Here is a 23,727-nt window from a genome sequence, read left to right on the forward strand (position 1 = left end):
GAAGACAAATATAAACATTCGAGTGTATATGCACCCACAGGTGGGGACAGCTGGAGATATTGCATGCTATTTTAAGGCTCCATTTACAGTGCAACCAAACATATGTGAGCCAAAATAAGATACAGACTAGCTCAACACTAACCTAACTTTAGCTTTGCATGACTTTTCTTTTTTAATGACTGTTGTGAATATAGCAAAATGTTAACTGTACTTTTTAATTTAGGGAAGTGATATAAAAGATATCAACAAATAAGTTATTATTCTAGTAATTAATTATTCAATCAACTGATTATCAAATTACCATATAAAAAATACATATTTAAATTTATGTTTGTACAACACATTGCATCCACATTGTCAACATCATACGTGAAATTTTATTAAAGATGTCTGAATACTTTCAAATGATGTACAATAAATTTAAGTCATTTTCCTTGGGAAGATGGCATACCACATATGTTGTTTACTCCCTTCCTGACATCAGATGAGTATTTTGAGTTAATAAGATAATATTGGCACAATAATCTCTTTTTGGCTCACATTAGCTTGTTTCTTTTAGTTAAAAAACATGACACTGCCTTCTCACTCAAACAGTTATTTGTATGTAGTTTTTCTATGTTTCACAGCACAATGCAGAGAGCTCTTATCTGTGGTAACATAAAGATAATTATAGTAATCTTAACTGCAAGAACACGTAAAAAAAAAAATCTTGAGACAGCAGAGGTCTGTGCCTTGTGCATAGTAAAGGGGCAAAGGCGAGCAAAGCTTCAGAATCCAAGACTTCCTGTGTGTCTCAGCAAAGCAGGTATGAACCCTATTGAACGTGAAAGGTCATTATATGACCCATCTACCCTGTAGTCACTGACCATGTCTGTTGGTTCTCTTTGTAACCAGTCTGTTTCTTGAGACTTTTACAAGTCTAGTTAATTTCAGGTGAAATGTTGCCAAAGTTATCAAATAATCTGCAATGTTACCAAACAAACTGTAAACTTGGTTTAGTGAGAAGGCAGTGTAAATATTACAGAGCACACTAATTTCCATAAAATAGCTGAAAGAAGTTCTCCAGCTGTCCTCAACCCCCTTTTGGGCCCCTAAACCAACTGCACCTTCAAGAAATCATTTCCCTTTGCAACCAAATACCTTGTACGTTTGTTCTTTTTTCTGCTCACAACCTGTTACTCCATTCATCTTTAAAGTCACTGAAATTGCTCAAGTACACTCCGCTGTGGAGCCTGTGGAAGAGAGAGCTCAAAACTGTTGTGGTCAGGAGGAAAGTAGCACATTACGGAAAGTATTCAAATAAATAAACAAATGAAATGGCTGGGAAAGGGAGAAAGAAGTAGCCCTTAGAGTGGCAGTTTTTCAGCTGGGAACATTTTTTCAGGACTGGATGATATTCCTTTGAATTCCTCCTCACTACTCCTCCATGCCCTCCCTGTCTGTTACAAGAGTACATCAGGAATTAGAAAATAGAGCGAGATAAAGATCCAAATCGAAAATCAAAGAAAAGAGAAAAAACACGAAGAAGAAGTGACAATATAATCCTTAATCCACCTTTTTTTTGCCACGTTAAAACTTGTGAATCTGAATTCAATAGGGTTCATAGCCTAACTCTCTAAGGCACACCTTAACTTACCTGCTGCAGTATGAGATACGGACACAGTATAGTTGCTTGGCTCAAAGCAGCTAGCATGCAGGCCATGCCACACATACAAATAGGCATTCACACAGCATGGAACGAGAGGCACACCCAAAGAAAACCTGGCCACTTTCAACCCCAAACTGGCCCCTATATATACAGTATATGTACATCTATCATATCAAAGGTCAAAGCTTATCAGTCAGTTTCACCGAGAATCTAATCAGGTTGGCTATCTCACAGAAATAAGTCCAGATCTGTATAGTGTATAAAAGTCCCCTGACGGCGTTGAATACAAAGTAAGTCTCAGTAACCGAATTACTGAATGTTTATAAATGGGTTTAGGGGCAGCCAAATATATTTCACGTTATGCTAATATTCATTTACATTCATATTCAATGCATAATAATTGGACAAATACAAATGCCATAACCATGAAAAGCAGGTGTAATTAAGACTTGTGTGCTTGTGTGTGTGTGTGTGTGTGTGTGCATGTGTGTGTGTGTGTGTGTGTGTGTGTGTGTGTGTGTGTGTGTGTGTGTGTGTGTGTGTGTGTGTATGTTTGTGTGTGCATGTGTGTGTATGTTTCTGACATGAGGGATATAGGCACGGGTCAAATATGTATATTTAGAATTGCGGCTATGAGAAATTACCGCACACCTGCACATTCTGTGCACACCTGAGTGTCACATTGTTCTGATGTTAGAAGGTAAAGAGTTCAAATAATGTCACGATCATGCAAATTAGGATCATTTTGAGAATGAAAACTCTAAATACCAATTTGACCTCAGCCTTATAAGCGGTGGACAGAATCACAGATAAAGACAGAAGCTACCTGTTGTGGATCTGATGGTGGAAGTAACCGTGGAAGATGTCATGGATGGGACACAGTCATCATCCTGGGAGTAACCAGCCTGGATGGCACGCAGGTAACTGTGACTTCGCGTGCGGAAACAGCCAGGTAGGTCTAGAGCCTCCATAGCTTGAGACTCCACCTCGCTGAAGACCGACTCACAGACTGACTCAAACTGCCCATTGATCTCTGTCTCACTCACCTGACCAGTACGAAACAAGAAAATCATAATTTAGCATCCTTGAATTGGTTTGTTTGTTTGTTTGCTTGTTTATTTCTTTCAGCTGACCTTTGTGTCTAACATTCTATCTAACTGCCTCTCAAGTCTAATTCTACATTGGGGTGTAATATTTAAGCTGCGGTATCTTGAGATTAGATGGTACATTTTGTCAAAGAATAGAAATCTTTAAATGGGCATTTTTTATCACAATGCCCCAGTATCACAGAATGTCACTCCTGAACACATTCTGATGATGCTGCAAATCCGTGCATTGAAGTGAACAGCACTGGAGAAAATGGAGGTCATAGCATACAGTTAGTTATTTTTCTCAAGATCTAGATGAGATGCTTCCAGCCATTGTGACTGATATCCTATGTGTTAATCTTAAAATCCCATTTTGTGATTAAGTGATATTAAATTACCCAAGCTGAAGTTGTTTGATAGAAATCTCATGACCTCATGATTCCAATTTGACAATCTGGGCAAATCTGAAACTGCCAACATGTCCCTCTCTAAAAAGGTATTATCAGGTAATGACAACAGAAAGTTTCTGGTGAGGCATAGTGATTGCAAGAAAGAGAGAGAGAGAGAGAGAGAGAGAGAGAGAGAGAGAGAGACAAACAGGCAGAAGCTCTGACCTCAGAAACATTATACCAAATCAACACAACGGTGCTCTTAAAATGAGATTTAGATCTTGATTTGTGATGAAGGCTGAAAAAAGAGTAACCTTTGCAATCCATGGCTGGATTTTCACTGAGAAATACAAACATTTGGCTAATCAATGGACAAATGGTGTTAACGAAGGTACATGTTTGAAAAGCACAAATGAGGCCATGCAATATCTATCTGTGTTAAAGTCTGTGAATCATTAGAGTGTAATACTTCAAAAAGCAGTGACTGCTTTTAAGACTGAATTCTTGCAAGTGTTGTGAAAGATCAAATGCAGTTTTCAAACACAGAGGTCCCCTGGAATATGTATGCAGATAAATTCTCAGTCATTAGATATCACATATCCCAGAAGAAACACTTGATCATAAGAGCAAGTCATAAACAGACATAAGAGTTTGAAGAATTTCTTAATCATTTAATGACAACCCTTATACAACACAGTACACAATTTTTGTTGGATATACAAAGATAAGAGCTGATGGTAATCACACTGAACTCACCTGGCTGACACAGCTAGCTTGACTAAGAGTACTGACTGCTCGCATGTAGCTTTGGTTCCTGGATCGGAACTTAGGGGAGTTGTAGTTGGTAGAGGGATCCAAGGAAATACTGGGGTGCACATCTCTTGCAGCCTGCAAATGGTAGCTCTGACTAAACAGAGTGAGAGAGAGAGAGAGAGAGAGAGAGAGAGAGAGAGGGTGCGGGAGAAGGTGAGGATAGATAGATCAAGAGTTAAGAGTGAATCTTAATTGGAGACTTACAGTTTAGAGTATACTTATATGGACTTTTAGCTGCAGAGGTCAAAGATTTTTGGGAGGATACTCCATGCAAAATTATCTGGAGTATTTTTGCCTCTGTGAAATGTTAAAACTGTGGGACACCACATGCATATACTGTATATACCCTAAGATTTTTTCAATTATGCCCCCTTTAAATTACTTTGTTTGCTCTGCAGATTGAAGTACTGGACATACACTGTGTTAAATATGCATGTCAATACACTTAAGTTCACACATTTACTTTAGTTATTATCTAGTGCATTTGGTGCTGGCATTACAATAATCAATAATCAACAGGTCAGTTCTTATCCAATACACATTATTTTTCATCAGTAACTGGAACCTGAGAGTGAAACCAGCAAGGACACGTCTGCCAGGTAATAAGAGTGAAGTTTGCTTTTCTGAGCCATTGATGTGTTCAACAATGACCTAAAATGGCAGTTCGATTAGCTATTGTGCTGAAGCATCCAATCAATGCAGAGAAATGAAGGAAAATGCAAATCAGGAGCTAGTTAGCAAATGCAATGTCGCAGTACAGAGCAGAAGACTGTGAGCCTGCTCAGTGTGGCCAAAATTCCACAGCATACAGACGCTCAGCTCAGACATAAAAAAAAAAAAAATAGATCTATAAACCTGAAATACCAAGTACCAAATGTCACAAGAACTTGAAAATGAATGAGTGAAAGAGAGAAAGAGGAAGAAAAAAAGACATTGAGGCCTGTATTATTACTACAAGTTCATTCCTATTGGGCCAACAGCACTGCAAATTTACAATGCCAAGGCTACAATGCAACTATAACAGGCATATCAATTTTTGTTATCATTATCAAATCCCTGGTTGACTAAAAAGTACATGTTTTACTTTACAGTCGTCAAATGTGGATTTAACACATGCGTTCAGCAATAACACTGTGTTATTAGCCACTGACAGCTTTGATACAGCAGGGGGAATTCAGAGGAACTCCAGACCTACGCTGTTTTTATCTAGGAAATTAGTGCTGTGTTTCTCTCTATGTAACAAGGGAAGCACCGTACCACCTCTTGGCAAACCATCGGTGAAAACATCTTTTTCTCATGTTTTCTATTTTATGCTCATCTACTGTTTTCATAAGTCTTCAGTGAAAAATCTTTTTACTCCTTTCAAAACGCTTTTTAAAGAGCGGTCCTCAGAAAACATCATGTTGATTTTTCTCAAAAACACAGTGAGACTAAACTGTTTTAGACAAGAGTAAATGAAACTACTTAAGCTTTCTCTTTCCTATTCGGTCCACAGAGTGATAATTATACATATGTTTTTTGTAGGTTTATATTGCTGCCCCTGAACCCTTAATGAACAGCAGGAATATTCATTGTTGTTGTTGTTGCTGACTCATCTTTATTGACCATTTCAGCATCTCTCTCTGCCAACTGAGCCCAGACACCAGCAGCGGGCAGAGTATACAGAAAGGGCACTGAGGGAAAGGGGTGAGACTGTGCTTGTATTCACCTTAAATCTGCAGCAAAATTGGTGAGGTACTTAAACACGTCACGGCTTGTTTTATCCAAACGGCAAGAGCTGTGGGGGCAAAGAGAAGAAATGCTGTTATAAAGAGCGTGAGTGGGGGTGGGGGTGGGGTGTGGGGTGGATGGCTGTGAAAATGCGTGATACACTTTTTCATTTTCTGTCTGTTTGCCTTCAGGCAACTTATATTTGCTTTGACGGTTTGTGGAGTAGCAAACATTGGAGTGAGTGTCGTCCACTGCGTCTATATGTAATGTCAACTGCTTCTCACAGAGGATTGTACAAAGTGAACAACTGATGTGTGAAGATGGTGGTGGACTGAACAAATCTGTATGTTCACTCACAGAAATAAGATGGAAACACATGAAATGTTGCATCAACCATATATTTTAGTCAGCTGAAACCAGGACTAAATTCACATTAGAGGTAAATTCACAGGAGTCAGTGCCATTTACAAGGTAATCTGAATATTTTGATAAATAATTCACTCTGGCTTTTGTTAACTGCATTAAATAACCACGAGTTTTAAGAAAGAAACATGTATGATGTGCTTGCTTTCAAGCTGAGAGAGCCATTGCAATCAGTTGAAGACTGTTTTTTTCAGCTAATTTGCGAATGATGTCCGTCCAACTGTTGTTAATGGACTTCCATTGTTCCCCCTTATTAAACGGAAAGGTGATGGAAATCTTTGATATGCCTTCTAAAGCTCACAGCAAAAAGGTCTTAATGTCTTTCTTCAGACATTATTAAACAGACCCAAAGAAAGACAATGTCTATGTGTGAGAGGGACAGACAGAGATTTTGCACCACAAAGACAGCAGAATAATACTCTAGTTCAAAGGATACTGTGATTTTAAAGAAGAAAGTGAACTCAATAAAGAAGAATGGAAAACTAAGAAAAGAACACAAAAAAGAGAACTACAGTATGTGAGGGACAGACAGACTCTGTCTCTTACGACCTGCTGTTGACATCAGCTACTACAGAGCTCTGTGCTGGCTGTAAAAATGTACTTCCTAAATATTTTCTCTCCCCAAAGAATTCATCCCTGAATATAGAGTATCATCAATTTTTATATATGACAAAAATTCTATTTATCTATGCTGATGGTCCATACAGATGGTAATATGGTAATATGGTAAGGTTATGACTGCCGTATTGTACAACCCCTCCCACCTTATATCATTACAGTTAAAGTCAAGTTTTAAATTTCATCTTGACATGTCACTGAAGTACCTGTCTAAAATATTCTGTTTGCTTTCTTCGGCCTTTGTTGTGTGATATACACCCTGACCCCCCCAAATATCTTCTGGAACAGACAGTGCTGTACATCTGTTGCTAAAGTAACCACATTTATACCTTTTTTTCATCAACAGACTATCCCATAATGGGTACTGAAATTTAGGCCTGCCCAGGACAGAAGAGGAAGAGCAACAGTCAGTAAACAAGGTTGCTAGGAAATGTAGCAAATTCATTTAAGCCCATTAAGAAGGGCATGGCCATTATTTTGTTATGTCGACACAAATATAAAAAACAGACGCACTAATATGTCTGCCTTGCTCTCGGATGGTGTTATGGCTTTCTGTTCAAATTTCCAAGTACACAAGGCATATTCAATAACGCCAAGAAACAGGAAGGTTTCCAGGCACCACTTTTGCAGTCTTCACTTACAAGGGTTAAAAAGAAGGTGGGCAAAAATGGTTTTGTTTTGAAAGGCTAGACCCTAATACAGTGTAACAGTTGAAAAAAACTGTCTCAGCTCTTAATGTCATGTGCTCATTTAAACAAAGGAGCAAACTAACTAATAATCACATAAACAACAAACAAACAAACTAAGAAACATATTCCCATGATTCTTATGAGCTTTCAAGCTGCCATTTCATAATTAATCACAAGGTGAAACTAAGGCAATAAAATCAATAAACTAAGTAACCCTCGCTACAATAAATATTCACCATTAATTTTCAAGATGGCTCTCACAGATGGGAGGGGATGGTATTCATTTAAGCTATCTGATTAGTGTGTGGTCTGTTGTTGAATGGTTTATATTTTGGCTATATTTGTCACAAATTCATGCTTGTGTGCTGCCACAGATATGATGGCCAGATTAGTATGTCATGGACTTCAATATCGCCAGAACGCTTTGGGACACTATAGTTGTTGTCCTTTGAACAGTCAAACTAGATGCAAGAGGGTGAATATTAAAAATGAGTGTTTGATCAAGAAAACCCTATTTTCCAAAATATAATGAATCTTGATCTGCAACAATCTTGTTTATGATAATCTTGGGAGAACAAAGCTGTATATGCAGATGACAAATGAGTGTTGCTTGAATATGATCTTTGGAGTCATGCAGTGCAGAGCTGCTGGTAGGAGACCCAGCCCCAAATGATAGGATCACTCCTCATCCATTTCAGTAAATGATATGATTGAATTAACTCTTGACCTTGAATTCTCAAGACAAGGCCTACATGAGGCACTGAACGCTCGGCTTACATCACACTAATAAATAATAGTAATTCATTACTGGTTCATTTTGGGTTCATTTTGATTAATGGCAGTGGAATCACAGTGGAAAACATCACATTATTTTAAAAGCTTCTCAAAAGAACTTAGAATGATTATATTGTTTTTTGCATCCTTTCAATGATTTATAATGAGAAACTGAACAGTAAAGAAACAGAGACTAAAAGAGAGTGAGAGACAGACAAAAACAGACAGAGAGACAGAGAGAGGCAGAGTGAGTGTATGAGAATCACAGTAAAGATATTTTAATGGCTTTATCATAAAACACTGCTTTGATAATCAAGCGATTCACTGTGTTGGTCTTATATCTCCGCATTCTTTACCTACATCCTTTTCTTGATGTAACATCTTAAATACATTTATTAAACCAATCTTGAAAGTTCATGTATCAAATAAATAATCAGATGCAAACACCATTCATTGTAGGTTGAGCCTCTGTGTGAGAAATGTTGGAATAAAGATGATGGGAAAGAATAATCAGCTGATATGATTACCCCTGTCAATCTACGCTCTCTCTCTCTCTTGCTCTTTTGCAGGTATGATTTGAGCAGAGATATAGCCATGGAAAAAGGCCAAGTGCCCATAATGCGTTCTTTATCAGTGAGAAACAGTGTGCCCGATCCTGTCACTTTTGGATGGAAACATGTGACGTGCAATTGAAGGTTATTCTCACTTTAACGCCATTAGCTTCCCAAAGCTTGCCTGTCAAATTCACACCTCCTGCGTTAGGCCCATTCCCCCGCCTCGTCCCCTCAGGCTGTGAAACCGCTACAGGAGGGAATATAATCACAGCGCTGTTCCCACTCTCTCACCTCCATCCAGCCTGCTCCAAACAAGCCTCAGTCTACAGTGATATGTTAAGCTATTTGTGGAGAGGTGCCACTCAAAACCTGTTGTTTAATTCCAAGGGCTCACTTCAGACTTATGATGAATGGACACAACACTATACTTCTATTAGCATTGTACTACTAACAGAAACTTCAAAAATGGAGAGAGTAAACTGCCAAGAATAAATGCATTTCAATTTAATATTGTAACAATGACCTCAATTCTCGAGCATATCCATGTTTTTGAATTTGACTCTTAGGAAATTTGATATCCCTGTCTTACCAGACTGCAGGTACATTGCAGGTACTGGGCTAACAATGAGAGAGAGAGAGAGAGAGAGAGAAAGGAGGTGCATGGTGCAGAAATGTGTCTTGATATAATAGTATCAGTTGTCCCAGCATTATACTAACATTCTTGGTATGGTTCATAGGATTCAATCTGACCAAACCAGACCACAGCAGCATCAGAACAACTAAAGTAGGTTCAACAGGTTAGGAAAAAGGTAAAAGAGTTTATAGTCTATACAGTTTGGCTTTCAGAAATGATGCTAAAGAAATTAAACTAGGAAAAACAGTTATTTATTTACTGAAATAACCAGCCAGTCGATATTAGATCAATGGGCTTTGAATCTAAACAAAGGAATCAATTCTTGTCAATATTCTTTTCCAATTAAACACAGCATGAAATCTGCATAAATGTCCTGCAGGATTTTTCTGAATGCTGTTACTGCCTTAAAAATTGGTTCTCATGTCTTTCAGATTGCTTGCAATTAGACTAGAAGCAGCTGAAACTACTGGCCAAGATAGAGGTGCGAAATCACAGCTACAGATTTTGACCAATTTTACACTGAAAACTGAATGGCAAATGTAGATCATTAATAGGTAAAGCCACATGAAGGTAGTATTTGTCCATATTTCACATCTGAGAATCTGACATCATTATTTCTATTAGCAACAAGGTTAATAAAGCCCAGGACCCTTCAGTTATTTCAAGACAAGTGCTACGAAAAAGGAACAAAGTTTAAATACTTTGTGCAACCTTCATTGATTGAATTTAATAGAATATACACTAATTTCCACTAATGAATCTCTTGAGAGCTTTAGAGAATGATTTGTGTTTTGCATCCTCTGTCCATATTTCATTCTGACTAAATCAGTGGGAAAAAGGTAACTCCTTACATGAAAATTTGTTTGACAAAACAAATGACAACAACACCATTAAGGTAATGAGAATATTAAAAATGTAAAAAAACGAAAAGACAGAAAAAAGGGACTTAAAATCCACAGATGAGACATCATCATAGAGTAAGTAAATACAAATGAGACCATCAACACAGTAAGACCAAAGTCTTGAAAGATAAAATAAGCATTACAGTCCAATGTCCCTCTGGTGTCCCATCACTGGCTGAGCATACTGCTGAGGTCACTTATACTCTGGAGTATGCAGAGTATGCAGAGAGCAAGTGGGCGTGTTGATGCCGTTGCTAACATGCGACTGGCGCAAAACTGGAGGAATACAAACATCCGAGGGAGAAGAAGCAGGGTCATTTACATGAAGATGCCAACGAAAATGTCTAACTGGAGAGAAGACGAGATTTGGGAACTTCTATCAGTAAGGACGACGCCGAAATAGTCAGACAAAAGTCAGTAGCCTCGTCTGCCTTTTTCGATTCGTTGTAAACAAAACACTGCGATTTTCCCAGAGTATTTTTTGCGTCATGTCCTGCCTCCTGCACGCTCTACCCAGGCGCCACCCCCCGCCTACCCTAGTGGAAATTCCAGTTGAAAATCCAGTAGCTAGTCTATTGGGATGAACTGATCTCAAATGGTCTGTACTGGTTTCAATTGGTTCCAATTGGGTTTTCACATTCTAATGGTTCGCCCAGTTAAGAATACCAGTTGAAACCACTTACTACCCATTTAGACCAACAGAGCCAAACAGAGTATTTCGACTATGTGTGAATCCGTCTGACTCGGACTATCTGCTGCTGTGTGCTGCGTGTGAAAGGGCAACTTCGGACATAATGCGAACCTGATTCTGCCGTTATAGTCCGTAGTGCATATGTGAAAATGACTTTAGAGTGTTGACCCACTGGACAAGAGGGAGGTCAAGTCAGTGGTTCTGTTTCTCCTGAATTCACATATTCATTACAATTGTTAAAATCAACAGAGAATCCACTGTGATGATGGGTAAGACTTAATTAAACGTATTGAGTTGAATGTCACACTGGTGAAATAATGTTGCCATCTCTTAGCAACTTGTTAACAGCACTCAAATAGTCACTGTTTTCTCTGGGGAGAAACATTTGATTATCAAATAGATGAAAAATGTGAATACTTTGCCAGACACATATTATCTTACACTGTGAAAGGGAAAAGATGAGGTAATTATCATCTGCTATTTGGCAAACATTTCACAGCCTTCTGATGGTACTTCATATTTGAATACACATTGCTCACCAGGGAACATCCACGCCTTAACATCCAATCTGTTTCATCTACATATATTTATATTTATTTGAGAACTTCTATAGAAACTCAGGGATTTAATCTACTGAGTGCTAAGTACATTGAGCGTGTTTAGCTGTGGTGAACCTACAGAAGTTACACCTGCCTGACACTCCATTACAACGTCCTCCAGAAAACCATGAGAAGCATATAAACTGAGTAAGAGAGCAGTCACTGGACAATTGAAATGTATTTACAGTTCATTTAACACTATGTTTAGGTGGGGTTTAGGTGTGCTTTGATGTTCCTGTAAAAACCCCAGAGAAGCTATTGCTCATTTGTTACATCATAGCATACGTCTGGTGTATGTTATGCATGGCTAGTAACATGAAGCATAAATGAGAATATGACTTGCTGTTGAGGTGGATATGATTTCAATATTACACAATAAGGAACAATACAAATCATTAGGGCAATAACAATACAAAGAGAAACAACGAAAAACCCCAATTACATTGCAGCTACTTGGGGTTCAGCTCAGTTGTTTTGATCAAACTTCCACATAGAAGAGGAGGATAGGATCCTGCTTCTGTCATATGACTACTGTAAGTCCAAAACAGATGTGTTCCAATTGTCCTGATAATACAATTCTAAGCTCCAGTTATGCACTGAGATGTGCTTCTGCTTACATCATTTTCCTGCCAGTAACCCACACCCAACTTGAGCAGCCAAAGATGAAAAAAACCTGTCAGACTAGTGCATACGTGAAGCTATTTAAAGAAGCTATGAATTATATGATATGGATTGCAGAGGGAACTCTCCTGACTTATATTATTTCTCAGTACAATGAAAATCTACTGATGCATATCAGATGATCACTTTTGTGGAGTGCTGTGGTTCTTATCTGATGCATCAGAATTTGGTGTCTTAACCTCCAACAATGTCAGCTATAAAGCTAGCTCCTCAAAGGTCTGATTTGAAGAGTGTATTTTACTAAGAGTCTGTTTTCTCTACTGCTGCACGCAGTAACCATCTTGAAACTACAGTAAGAGAATAAATGGTAATTCAAGAAAAGACAAAGCATTTGATGCACTAAAGTCACCAGCAGCATCAAATTTCAAGACTGGTCATGGGGCACGTGTCATGCTATTTCAAAATCTTGTCAGCTGAGCCAAAATGGAACCCATGGCCTACTGATTCCACAGTTGGTTTTTGGAAGTTGTGATGAAGTAGTGATGGGGGGGGGGTCAGTGGTTTTTGGCCTACCTTTGGGAGTCTGACAGCTGCCTCTGAAGCACTGATTTGACAAGGGCATCGGGGCGCACAGTCTTCTGGGGTGAATTTTTGGGACTCCCATCAGAGTCGCCGCTCTCCTCATCACCCATGGCTTTGACATAACTGCTGCTCCGCATTCTCCGGCATGGGATCTCCTCATCTTTGTTGCTGCCTGGATAACCTCCCCATTCATCTTGGGGGACCTGTACAGAGACAAGTAGGACAATTAGACAGGCCTATACTTGGGGAATTCTTTTGCAAGTAGTGATGCTGTCTTAAGCTCTTAATATGCTAGGATTTCACACATGGAAAAACTGAGTTGCACAATTTATTGTGTTCATGTTGTAATTAAGTCAAGTCATAAACAAAAGGCAGAACCAAAAGAAATATTATACAACAGGAATAATTGGAAATTTAAGCATTCAAGAAACATACACATTTGAAAACACATTTAACTATATTTCATACATGGGTACTAAGGGTAGAACTTAACTATTAACTGTGAGCTGGTTAAACTGTGACAGGAATTAATTTATCAATTCTAATTTGGGAGCAGAATTATTTATTAACAATCAATTAATTACAATTACAATTACAATTCATATTGTAACATGTTTACATGCATGTTTCCTATATTAGAAAAACATGTGATGATCTAAGCCATGATCTGATTAATACAACACATAGAATGATTTCTGATCTGATTACAACTACTTCAAAAGGCTACGGAGTGATCAGTGGCATTTTCACTCAATGCCTAAACATCAGTCATTTGGTCACTGTTGTCATGGGGCAATTAAAGCATTTCTGATTACCTGACTGATTTTTTTTTTTTTGATCGTCCTGATCGGTTGCTTTTATTCATTTCACTGTAATTACAACAGTATAAGGTCTCAGACTATTCCGTTTCACAGACCATGTGAATAACAACAATTTGCCATTATAGTTTTCGATACAGGAACACTAACATATTTGTTTTCTTATGCAGAATATGTTGGTTAGTGCTGATGGGCTCAAACCAAGTCACTGTGGTCAGAAAAAGAGCTCAAGCCACTGGAGGGGGTCCCCAGTTTGACAGGCTTAAGGGACATTATCATCAAAACTCAGGCCAAAACAGTTTACAACAGTGTGAGCAAACCCACCTCTCCTCGATGTAGTAATTCATATCTGTTTATTAACTGCAGATAACACTTCTCTTGGTCGTTCAACTTCAAGGAATTTCATTGAATTAAATCCTGTTTTGAATCAGAATTCCAGTAGAGTTTGAGTTTGGCATTCTTAATAATGGTGTCAATTCTAATGCCAAGAACTGATTCAAAGTTCAGCTCTTACTGACCTCAAGCCTGGTCTTGAAGATCAGAATATTGTCAGGCCTTGCCAATTTTGTCATCAAAAATCATGACGGTTCTAGAATTAAAGATTTAATATAGTTTCGGGTCAGTGCTGGTCAGAGGAGTTCTTATTTCCCAGTAATTTCTTCACTTTATTTCAGAACTATAATGAAGTTCATTTACCATCATCAAAGCTATAGCTGGCCAAGAGTTCCAGCGTATCTCTCTCTTCCACATTCTCTCTCTTTCTCTCTCTCTCTCTCTCTCTCTCTCTCTCTCTCCTCTCATTTCTTCACACTGATACATAAAATGCATTGCAGGGAACTGAGGAGAGAGGCTCAAACAAAACATGCACTCATACATCCCCTGGGTCTGAAGACACACTGAATACACATCCCTTACAGCTGCAGAGAATTAAACATGTCACACCACAAAAGTGACACTGTCAAGTCAGCCAGATACAGCAAGTAAGCAAGAGAGAAAGAAAGGTAGTGAAAGAGAGAGAGAGAGAGAGAGAGAGAGAGAGAGAACGTTAAGAAAGTGTTTCATTGCCCTAAAAATGTTGCTCACAGATTCTTGAACTGATTCATTAATTAAAAAAATAAATTGATATTCACCTTGATCAATAACTTTGCTGCTGATGCCTTAACCTTTTTCCCATTGATACAAAGATCACTTATCTTTTTTTGTCAGACACATATGTAGCTTTAACTTCTTTCACAATTACAGGCTCATTAGAGCTGTTAGCAATTGGAACTGTCAGGCTGATCAAGGCCCAGCATACGGCGTGTTGGAAGCAGTGTCAGGAGTAGTGTGTTACATGTCTGGCAGTAACCAAGTGAGGGGTGACAGGAAAGCAGGCTTTAGTGTAGAAAAAAATTATTAGTCGATCAGGGCTCAGGACTAAATAAATACAATGTAAGCTTTGAATAAAATTGCATCCGCATTATACCAGTCAGGTATTATAAAGGGACACATGCATTTTAATGGTATGCAGTCATTAAATACAACCCCTGAAAGTACTGCAAGGTCAGAGTGTGTATACAAAATTAAAACAACCTGGCTGTTACCTCCAATCCTATGTTAGGATAAATGAAGCAACAAAGGGTTGCCTTTGTGCAAGTTCAACATTGGTGATAACTACAAGGCGTACCAGAGTGTAAAAATACATGAGGAAATAACTAATCGCTCACCTCTCTTTTAAACCACACACTGAAACTCGTTGTTCAATGATAAAATATATGTATTGCTTTATGCCTCCGTGGAATTACACTTTGTACAAGGTATTAAAGAATTAATGAGCACCATAAATGTCAGCAGTTTGGTAAAGTGTGTACACACATTTATCCTATATACACATGCACACACAAACAAACACACACACATAAATACAAACATACCCACACAAATTCACATGCAGGCTGCCCAACTCATTCATGTGCACAGCCACACACACACACACAGAAAACACTGAAGTCACGGGGTTAATTAAGTCTTCAAGGAGTGAGATATTTTTAGACATTTAATTAGGGAGAATGCCAGAGGACAGGCACAGGCTGTGGTGAGATTTGTTTAATTTGAATTCTCTGATAAAACATGAGAGATTGGAAGCCACTGATGTGAAGGATGGATCACCCTCCAGAGTCTCCTTCAGTGTCTCTGTAACCAGACTATGTTAAACATGACTGACTCAAAAGATTGACATCTATTATTAACACCCATCCTGTATGGACAAGATTGTGTATTCTCCAACATTACAGAGGTTCAGAACTTCTCTACTCCTTGCTTCATTCATGACAGATCACAGTTGATTAGTCACCAGCCCTGAGGTGGAGCACCTGTGAGCATGAGCTGAGTGTTACTCTTCCTCAGCCCTTAATGAGAGCTCTATTTCCTTGATATTCCAAAATGAACCTGTTTGGAGGAACAGTTTAAGCACATGTGCATTCAGATACACACTCACCGGCCGTTTAACCAGGACCACCAGCTTGAGCCTACATTCACTGGACACTTTATATCATTTTATATGACCACTCTATGTCCACTGTATGAAAGTACAATTACAGACTGAGGTCCATCTGTTACCAGCCCCAGTCCTTAAGTCTTTCTCTATGACATTCATCAATGGTCGCTTTCTGACCACAGGACCACTGCTGATATTATTTAGGCAGCAGATCGCTCTCAACACAGCAGTGACACTGACATGGTAGTGGCATGTTCATGGGTGACATGATGGTACAAGTGTTTCAGGCATATCATAATTGCTGGGGTTTTTACACATGTCTGTTTCTCTGTTGGGTTTAGAGTCATCTGTCACAAAGGAATATCCAGCCAAAAATGATCCTGCTTACCAAAAACTGACCATTGATGAAGGGGTAGAGGATGGCTAACAAATTGTACATGGTTAAAGACCAGACTATAGTCTCTAACTGTACATAAAAAAGATGTATCTACAAGGTAGGTGTTGTAAAATATATAATTGCAGTCTGAATAATTATGGAAAGGATTGCAGCAATGAGTAACTTAAAGATGTTAATCGCTAGGGTCTTATGCCATTCTCAATTTATTTCCCACAACACACTCCCATAGCAGTGATCAGAATGAACAACATTATTCTCCTCCAGCAAAACACTTGAAGACTTCCATATAATCTCAGCACTCCACATTTGCTTTCCATTGCTTTTAATGCTGGAGCAGGACTGTTGTTTTTTTTTTTACAGTATTCAACAAATGTCAAGACAAAGGCTCATAAATCACATTCTGTGTTTCCCACAATACCCCACTCCCCTCCACTTAATCCCTCATTCCACAGCAATGGTTTATTGAGTTGACGCTGTCCATTTCACCCCTCAGTAAAGGCGTCTATTGTGTCTACAGCTAAGCTTTTTGGCTTGACTTTAATCACAATTTTTTCCCCTTACTGGACTGTCCACCTTTGGCAAGCCAACATGGCAGTTAATTGGCTTATTAAATCCCATTGCAATGCCCTATCAGCAAAGCTATCAAAGACAAATCGTTCTTTTGTACTCCTTGGGATGAAAGGAAAAAAAAAAGCATAGATGCATCTCTCACAAAACTGGATTAATTAGAGTGGAAATTATCAAAAAATTCACTAAGACATAGTTTGGCAAGACCTGCGGCAGTGCTGTAGTGATACAGGAGATGAGTGACACACGTATAAGCATTGCTTGCGCTCACCCAATATATTCTGCTCACCTTAGTGCCGATTTCAGCGTAGCAGCCTTCAATAATAGTCCATAAAAACAGAAGCAGTGCCAACTGCTGCACTGGGAAGAGGATCTGATTACATCAGCTCACACTATTAGGTTACAACACAGTCTCTCTTTTGCTTGACTGTTAAGCAAACCATCCAGTTCTGTAAATCTGATATTTTCAGAAATTTTATCAAATCATAAGCAAAAAACAAATTTTGTGTGTTGTCACTGTTACAAACAATTGGGTTCAGAAAACTATGATGGTTATTTATTTCCTAGATAGGTGGTGTGTGCGTGTGTGTGTGTGTGTGTGTGAGTATGTGTGTGCGTGCGAGCAATATTCTTTCCATCACTCTTCTTTACTAAAAACTTGTGACCAAAACACATTATTTTTTTTCTACAACTGTCATCTACACTAATTACTGGTATGTAGTTAAAATGTGATTAAAACTAACTATGATTAAATGCTACTGATAGTGACATAATTTGCCTCTAAAAGCAAACTGCCAAATTCCAAGTAACAGAAATCAGAAACAGCTGCCTCTAAAGATGAAAGACCTATTCAGCATAAAAGAAAGGGGAAAAAAACAAAAAAACAAAATATCAATGATTACAATAACAACAACAACAACTACACATACCCTGAATCCCACAAAGTGCATAAACTGCAGGGGTAGAATGAGGGAAGATGATTTTAAAATGTTCCATGGTTCTCCTTCCATTTATTGCCACTGGTTATCTTAAGAGCCTACAGTGACAGAGCTGAAACTCCACTGGCAGTAAGAGAAGATAGCACCTCACTGATAGTCAGAAAAACAGCACATTGTCTTGGCAGCAGAGCAGAGACAGAGGCAGAGAGAGGATGAATAAGAAGGGAGAAAAGACAGATGAAGTGCGACCAAAAAAAAAAAAAAAAACTAAACAAAAAAAAACCCCAGACAAAATCAAACTACAGAGGGCATTAGGAGAGCCAAACAGATGAGAGAGAGGTGCCCATTGATCCTTCCTAACTGAAGAGACTCTGCCACAGCAGTTTTGACTATCGCCTGGTGAGTAGAGCCCATACAAATGAGCACTCGCCTAAGCCAAACAGCGACAAGGAGTATGTGGAAATGAGGAATGGAGGGAAAAACAGAAAAAAAAACCCCAAAAATTGTAGGCAGAGATGGGGATAGAGGTAAATGACACCAAATGAGACAGGAGGGGGAAGAACCCAAAGGTAGAGTGTTGTTTAAAGTGTGAATGAGGTGGTAGTTTGCAATGAACCATGCTGTTGTGCAGGCCATTACTGCTGCCTCTATCATGTTTATCATCTAAATCAAGTCTCTGTAAACCCTCTGTAACACTGAGGACTGAGGAAGTGTGTAATCAGAAATGATAAAAAATAATCTCTGTTCATGGCACTGCAATCCCTGGCAACGCCCATAGCCCTACCTCATTTTTCACTACTCTATCTTTAGGCCCTTTTGCCTTGTCCTCCTAGACTGACCATACAAAATCAGTGCCCCAGTGCATCTTACATGACTTTTCAAGACACCGCCCGACGTGTGACAAACACATGAAACTCTCTTGAGCAGGTGAGCAAAGTAGATTAAAACATTAAAGAAGAAACATCTTAACCAGTAGCAGAATTAACTAAACTATTAAAGTTGTAAAGGAAATCAGTTATCCAGAAACAAAAAAGACAATGAAGGAAATCAAGTTTTAGAAACTTGCCTGTATTGAAATTGTTCAGAATAATTTCCCTGACCAACAGTTCCATCTGGTCACTTTACAGACTTCGCTTATGAGTAAAGTGTTCAAAAATAGCACTTTTATTTCTTATTCTGTGATTTGGCGCAAACTCAATGACCTTTTGGATACTTTCACTTCAGAAAGAGCACATAAATCTCCTCTGCTGGAGTGTGCGTCACCACTGCCGCAATTGATAAAGTGAGACAAAAATAGCTCCACCATAGACGGCCACTCTGTTTTTAGAGCTGAGTGTTTATCGTGACTGGAATGGCCTATTAGACGCCTGACGGTGAAATGCATCAAAATCATTCACTGTCGTCCTGTTCAGTTCACCAAAGCCCTATGTCATTGTTTAATCTTCTATCTCAAGCAAAACAGCATATTGTGGTCGAGCAATTTGTTACTCTTCTAGAACATGTCAAACCACATTTCTGAACTTGATTACTCTAAATGCATCTCAGTGTGAATGCAATAAACAAAACAACAATAAATTGGAAAAAAAATTGCCTGAATGTATAAACAGTTGTAACGTTTGTGGACACAGTTTTCTTTTTCTTTCAGTACAACCTGCTCACTGATAACAGTACTCTTTGACTGTCTACACCTGAGAGTCTTTTCTCCCTTAATTATGAGGGGATGTGTGTACCTCTTGTTTTAAAAAGGTTGTCATAATCATTCAGTGACTATACCCTCAGTATCATTACACCTGTTAAAGGATGTCATGACTTAAAATACCTACAGCCACAACTGGCAACTCAGTGTTTACACACCAGCTTTTGTTGTCGCTGCTGTAATGCAAAGTGAGATGTGTAACAACAAGTTATCATGGCCCTAAAGAGACACTACCCTCTATATGACGTCTTAGGAGACACTGGAAAAACTGTATGTCATTCTAACACTATAAGACAAAATGGTTCTCAGTTATATCAAGGTATCTTTGAGGTTACAGCTCACTAGAGCAGTGGTTAGCACATTTCCCAGTTCAGAGGCACTTTTTCCAGGCAGGACGCCAGGGTTATCATTTCTCTACAACTGCAGTCGTTCTGATTAAGTGCATGGTTCTGTCCACACGCAAAGGCACCTTTTCAATAGTTACTGATGGTTTCCAACACACCGCAATGGTGTGACATCCAACTCACTGACCCTAAAAACCTCTACAATCCAACACAAAGCTAAAGCCATTACTTATGACATCCCAGTCCGAGCAGTTGATTCACGCAGATTGATCTCTCACATTTAAGTCTCAGCTCTTCCCTTGGTGTGACATAAAAGGACTCTGGAAAACCAGGAGAGTATTTTCAGCTGAGTCAATTTAAACACAAGAGGGTTCCCTCTAAGAATGTTGGGGCTTTGACAGGACAAGAACACTATCGACCTACTGTCCTTTCCTCTGCCTCACTACCCCATCCCTGGAGTGTGACATTGATACCAGTATTGATTACTCTACTTGGGTGGTAAACCTTGACGCTCACTCAAGCAGTGCTCTCAATGCAATGCATGCTATTAAAACTGAGCAGCGAGAGCATGACTCTCAAATGCAAACCAAAATGCACGAAATATTTGTCCAGGAGTTTGGTTAATTAAGTGTGTTGTGAATAATGAAGCCAGATAAAAACAATGTATTGTGCAAGCCACAGCCTTGCAGTGAGAAATCGATGCCGATCAATGTGCCTCATTGTCTGCAATATTTCTAAACATTAGCACAGCTCAGCTGGGTTTGCGGCCGTTCATTTTCAATGACAGAACTAATAAATCCGTCTTTCAACAAGACAACACATTATGCATTTATACAGCAGCAACAACACTGAGCATGATTGATAAAGCTGCTGAGAGCAATGGATAGGAAAACATATAGGCTACTTTATTATATAAAAAATAAATCTGCATTAGCTGAATTAGTGTAATATCTATAGGGCCTTGGAGAAGGTCATTGAGGACCAAATTGTTTTACTTTGACAAGATTGCAATAGCCTCTGGATAAATTGCATTTATCTCTGCACAGGACATCACTTCATCTTACAGAGCAGGACAACAATAAGACATCCATCAGAAAAATACAGGTGAAGTAGACAGATAAATTGTGGATAGTAGTAATCAAAATGGATAGAAACCCAATTTTCATCTTTTATTCTTGCTAGCGGAGAATATGTTAACTTTCCATACAGTAACGCAAGACATCGGAAGAATTCACCTCTAAACCACATACAGTAACTAAACACAGTCAAGCTCATATGGAGTTGAGTTTAAAAACTGCCAAAGGACATTTTGTAAGTAAAGAGTTGCCAATATGAGCTATACATGTAAGATTCTAACACCATTATATCAATTGCACTGTAATTAAATTTAGAAAATGTCAAATGGAATTGGAGGCATTTACCTGTAAGTAATGACAAGGCCTCAATGAAGGTTTGAGATCTGTTGGTGTCATAGGTTTCTCCAGGTTGAGAGAGGACTTGCGATAAGCCTCCTTGGCCTGACTTACAGTCAGTGTGGACCAGGAGCTTCGCTTCATGAACTTGCCCTCAGGTGCCATGGCCATGCTTTCGCATGCTGAGCACTTGACGTCATTGTTACTCTTTGAGGTCTTGAGTGACAGGTCTCCAAAGTGACTCTGCACTGACTCTGGGTAACAGTGGCTGATGTGGTCCACATGGTGACGGCTCATGACACTCGGAGTCCGGTATGTACTGTCACTGTCCAGATTGTCATCTGAACTCCACCATCCAGCGATCCCTGAACGGTGCTTGGAATCGGCCTTGCGTTCTTTACTTTTGCTCCGCTTACTGTGCTTGTGGTGGCCACTCCCACCGTGATGGTGATGGTGGTGGTGGTGGTGGTGGCCTCCATCTGAGCGAGAGTCACCTTTGGAGGAGCCGTTCATCTTGGATGAGCCCTCCAGTGAGTGAGACTTGGTGAACAGCTTCTGCACAGAGTGGACCAGGTGGCGGATACGGCCTGGGCTCTCATTGCGCTGCTCGCTGGTGGCGGTGGTGGAGGTGCGCTGGTATTGGAGAGTATGGAAGCCATCACGGTGAATTGGTAGCTGCTTCTCAAATTGGTCCAGCAGGTTGGGAGGGATACGGTTCATCTTCCCACTCCCTCCTCCCCCTACGCCACCTCCACCCCCTCCACCTCCCCCACCTCCTCCACTGTGTGAAGTGGAGCAGTCATCCCTTGAACCATCGTGGTGCGAGCTGTAGTGCATCCTGGGGAAAGTACTGCTTGAGACATGGTCAGACGGGATGGAGACAGGCATCACCATGCACTCTGAGTGGATGGAGCTGCGAGGGGAACAGCGGTGGTGATCAAGCGGGCAGCTCTCGGTGGGGCTGAGCAGGTAGGACTGCCGGGCTTCAGATGTGCCATGCTGAAGATGGTCAAGGGAGTGTTCGCAGTCGCCGATGCCACAGGTATGTCCTGGTGTGATGGTGAGCTGGGGGCGGCCGCCTGAAAGACCTTTCATGTTCCTGGGTGGGGAGGGGTAGCTGTCTTCATCGAAATACTGGGACGGGGACCATGAATACTGCTGGTCTGCGAAGGACAAGAAGAGAATGAGTTGGTTAGAGGTTTGTTTTAAATAACAATAGGCAGTATGATGCAATGTGGTACAGCTCAGTGCATCATATGTATTTATCTGGTCAAGAATAAGTTGTTTTTCAAATGTAAAAAAAAAAAGGTGGTAAAAAGTGAAAATATAGCATGGCACAAGCTAAACTCTAAAATTCACTGTGGTCCCTCCTTGTATGCTCATGTGTAGCATATAAGGACACAACGAGCAGCTCCAGTTCCCATTTATCCAATGCAAAGTGAAATAATAGCCTATCATTTTGGCATCAGGGTGTCATCCGTCAAAGCCAAGTCAGGGTTGGGGGGGAGGAGAGGAATTTTTTGAGGTGCATCTGTAGATGTCCTTGAGAAACATCGCTGCAAGATTAAAACTACATTCCCCGTATTCCTTCATCAAGGGCAAACGCACAGAGGCCTAGCATTTAATTTAATCTCAGGGAAGCTTCAGCTACCTCATTTAGATGTTCCTTTTTGTCGCTTTTCTGCTGACCTAACTCCGCACCAACTGAATTCAATCATTTAACATGATATAGTATGGTTACATGAATGGGGGAAAAAAACCCTTCAGGTGTTGCTGTTCCCGGCGTTATGATAACGTATTGTATACCTAATAAGGTCAATTCCACTGCAGCTTTAAGCTGAAAAATAAGAGGAATAGGAATAGGAGGAATAAGAGGAATTTCTTACTCAGTCTTTCTCTCAGATTATATTTAGATAAAAACCTTGCTGTCTTCAAAGGCTCACAAAAAGATGCATGTAGAATCCCACAGTTACAATGAAACAGGTGCCCCAGACAAAAGGAGTTTTTTTGGGGTTTTTTTTACAGAGACTCATGGGAAATCGGAATGAACACATATTACGAACCCAAGCTATGCTACAACTGGTGTCAAATAGATCAAGACATAATATTTTTACATAAGCTCAAATCGGTTATTGAATCAACTAATAATCAGTGATTAATCATTAATCATTGTACTGATTTGATTGTCATTGAGGTCAATTATCATTTCTGAGAAGGAGAAGAAAACTGGACAGAAAAAGACTAGTGACTTCAGAAAGGGATGAAGCCTCAATTGGTTAAGAGGGCAATTATTAATTTATGTGAGGAAATATGTAATGCAGAAGAAAAATTCATACATTTGGAG

General features: G+C 39.5%; 1 protein-coding gene across 1 annotated transcript in view; it reads right to left on the reverse strand.

The window, feature by feature from the left end:
- The window catches only part of dlgap2a (discs, large (Drosophila) homolog-associated protein 2a), a 45,272-nt gene extending 22,734 nt beyond the window's left edge, over window positions 1–22,538 (reverse strand). Inside the window, exons 1-5 of the mRNA XM_030786315.1 lie at window positions 22,166–22,538; window positions 21,393–22,114; window positions 12,727–12,938; window positions 3,882–4,032; window positions 2,475–2,694 (exon numbers count right to left, since the gene is read on the reverse strand). Coding sequence (XP_030642175.1) covers window positions 2,475–2,694; window positions 3,882–4,032; window positions 12,727–12,938; window positions 21,393–22,114; window positions 22,166–22,478 — 1,618 coding nt within the window. The 5' untranslated portion in view covers window positions 22,479–22,538. The remainder of the gene's footprint in view (window positions 1–2,474; window positions 2,695–3,881; window positions 4,033–12,726; window positions 12,939–21,392; window positions 22,115–22,165) is intronic.
- Between the last annotated feature and the right edge of the window lie 1,189 nt (window positions 22,539–23,727).

Source organism: Chanos chanos, chromosome 10 (genome assembly GCF_902362185.1).
Source record: "Chanos chanos chromosome 10, fChaCha1.1, whole genome shotgun sequence".
Lineage (NCBI taxonomy): Eukaryota > Metazoa > Chordata > Actinopteri > Gonorynchiformes > Chanidae > Chanos > Chanos chanos.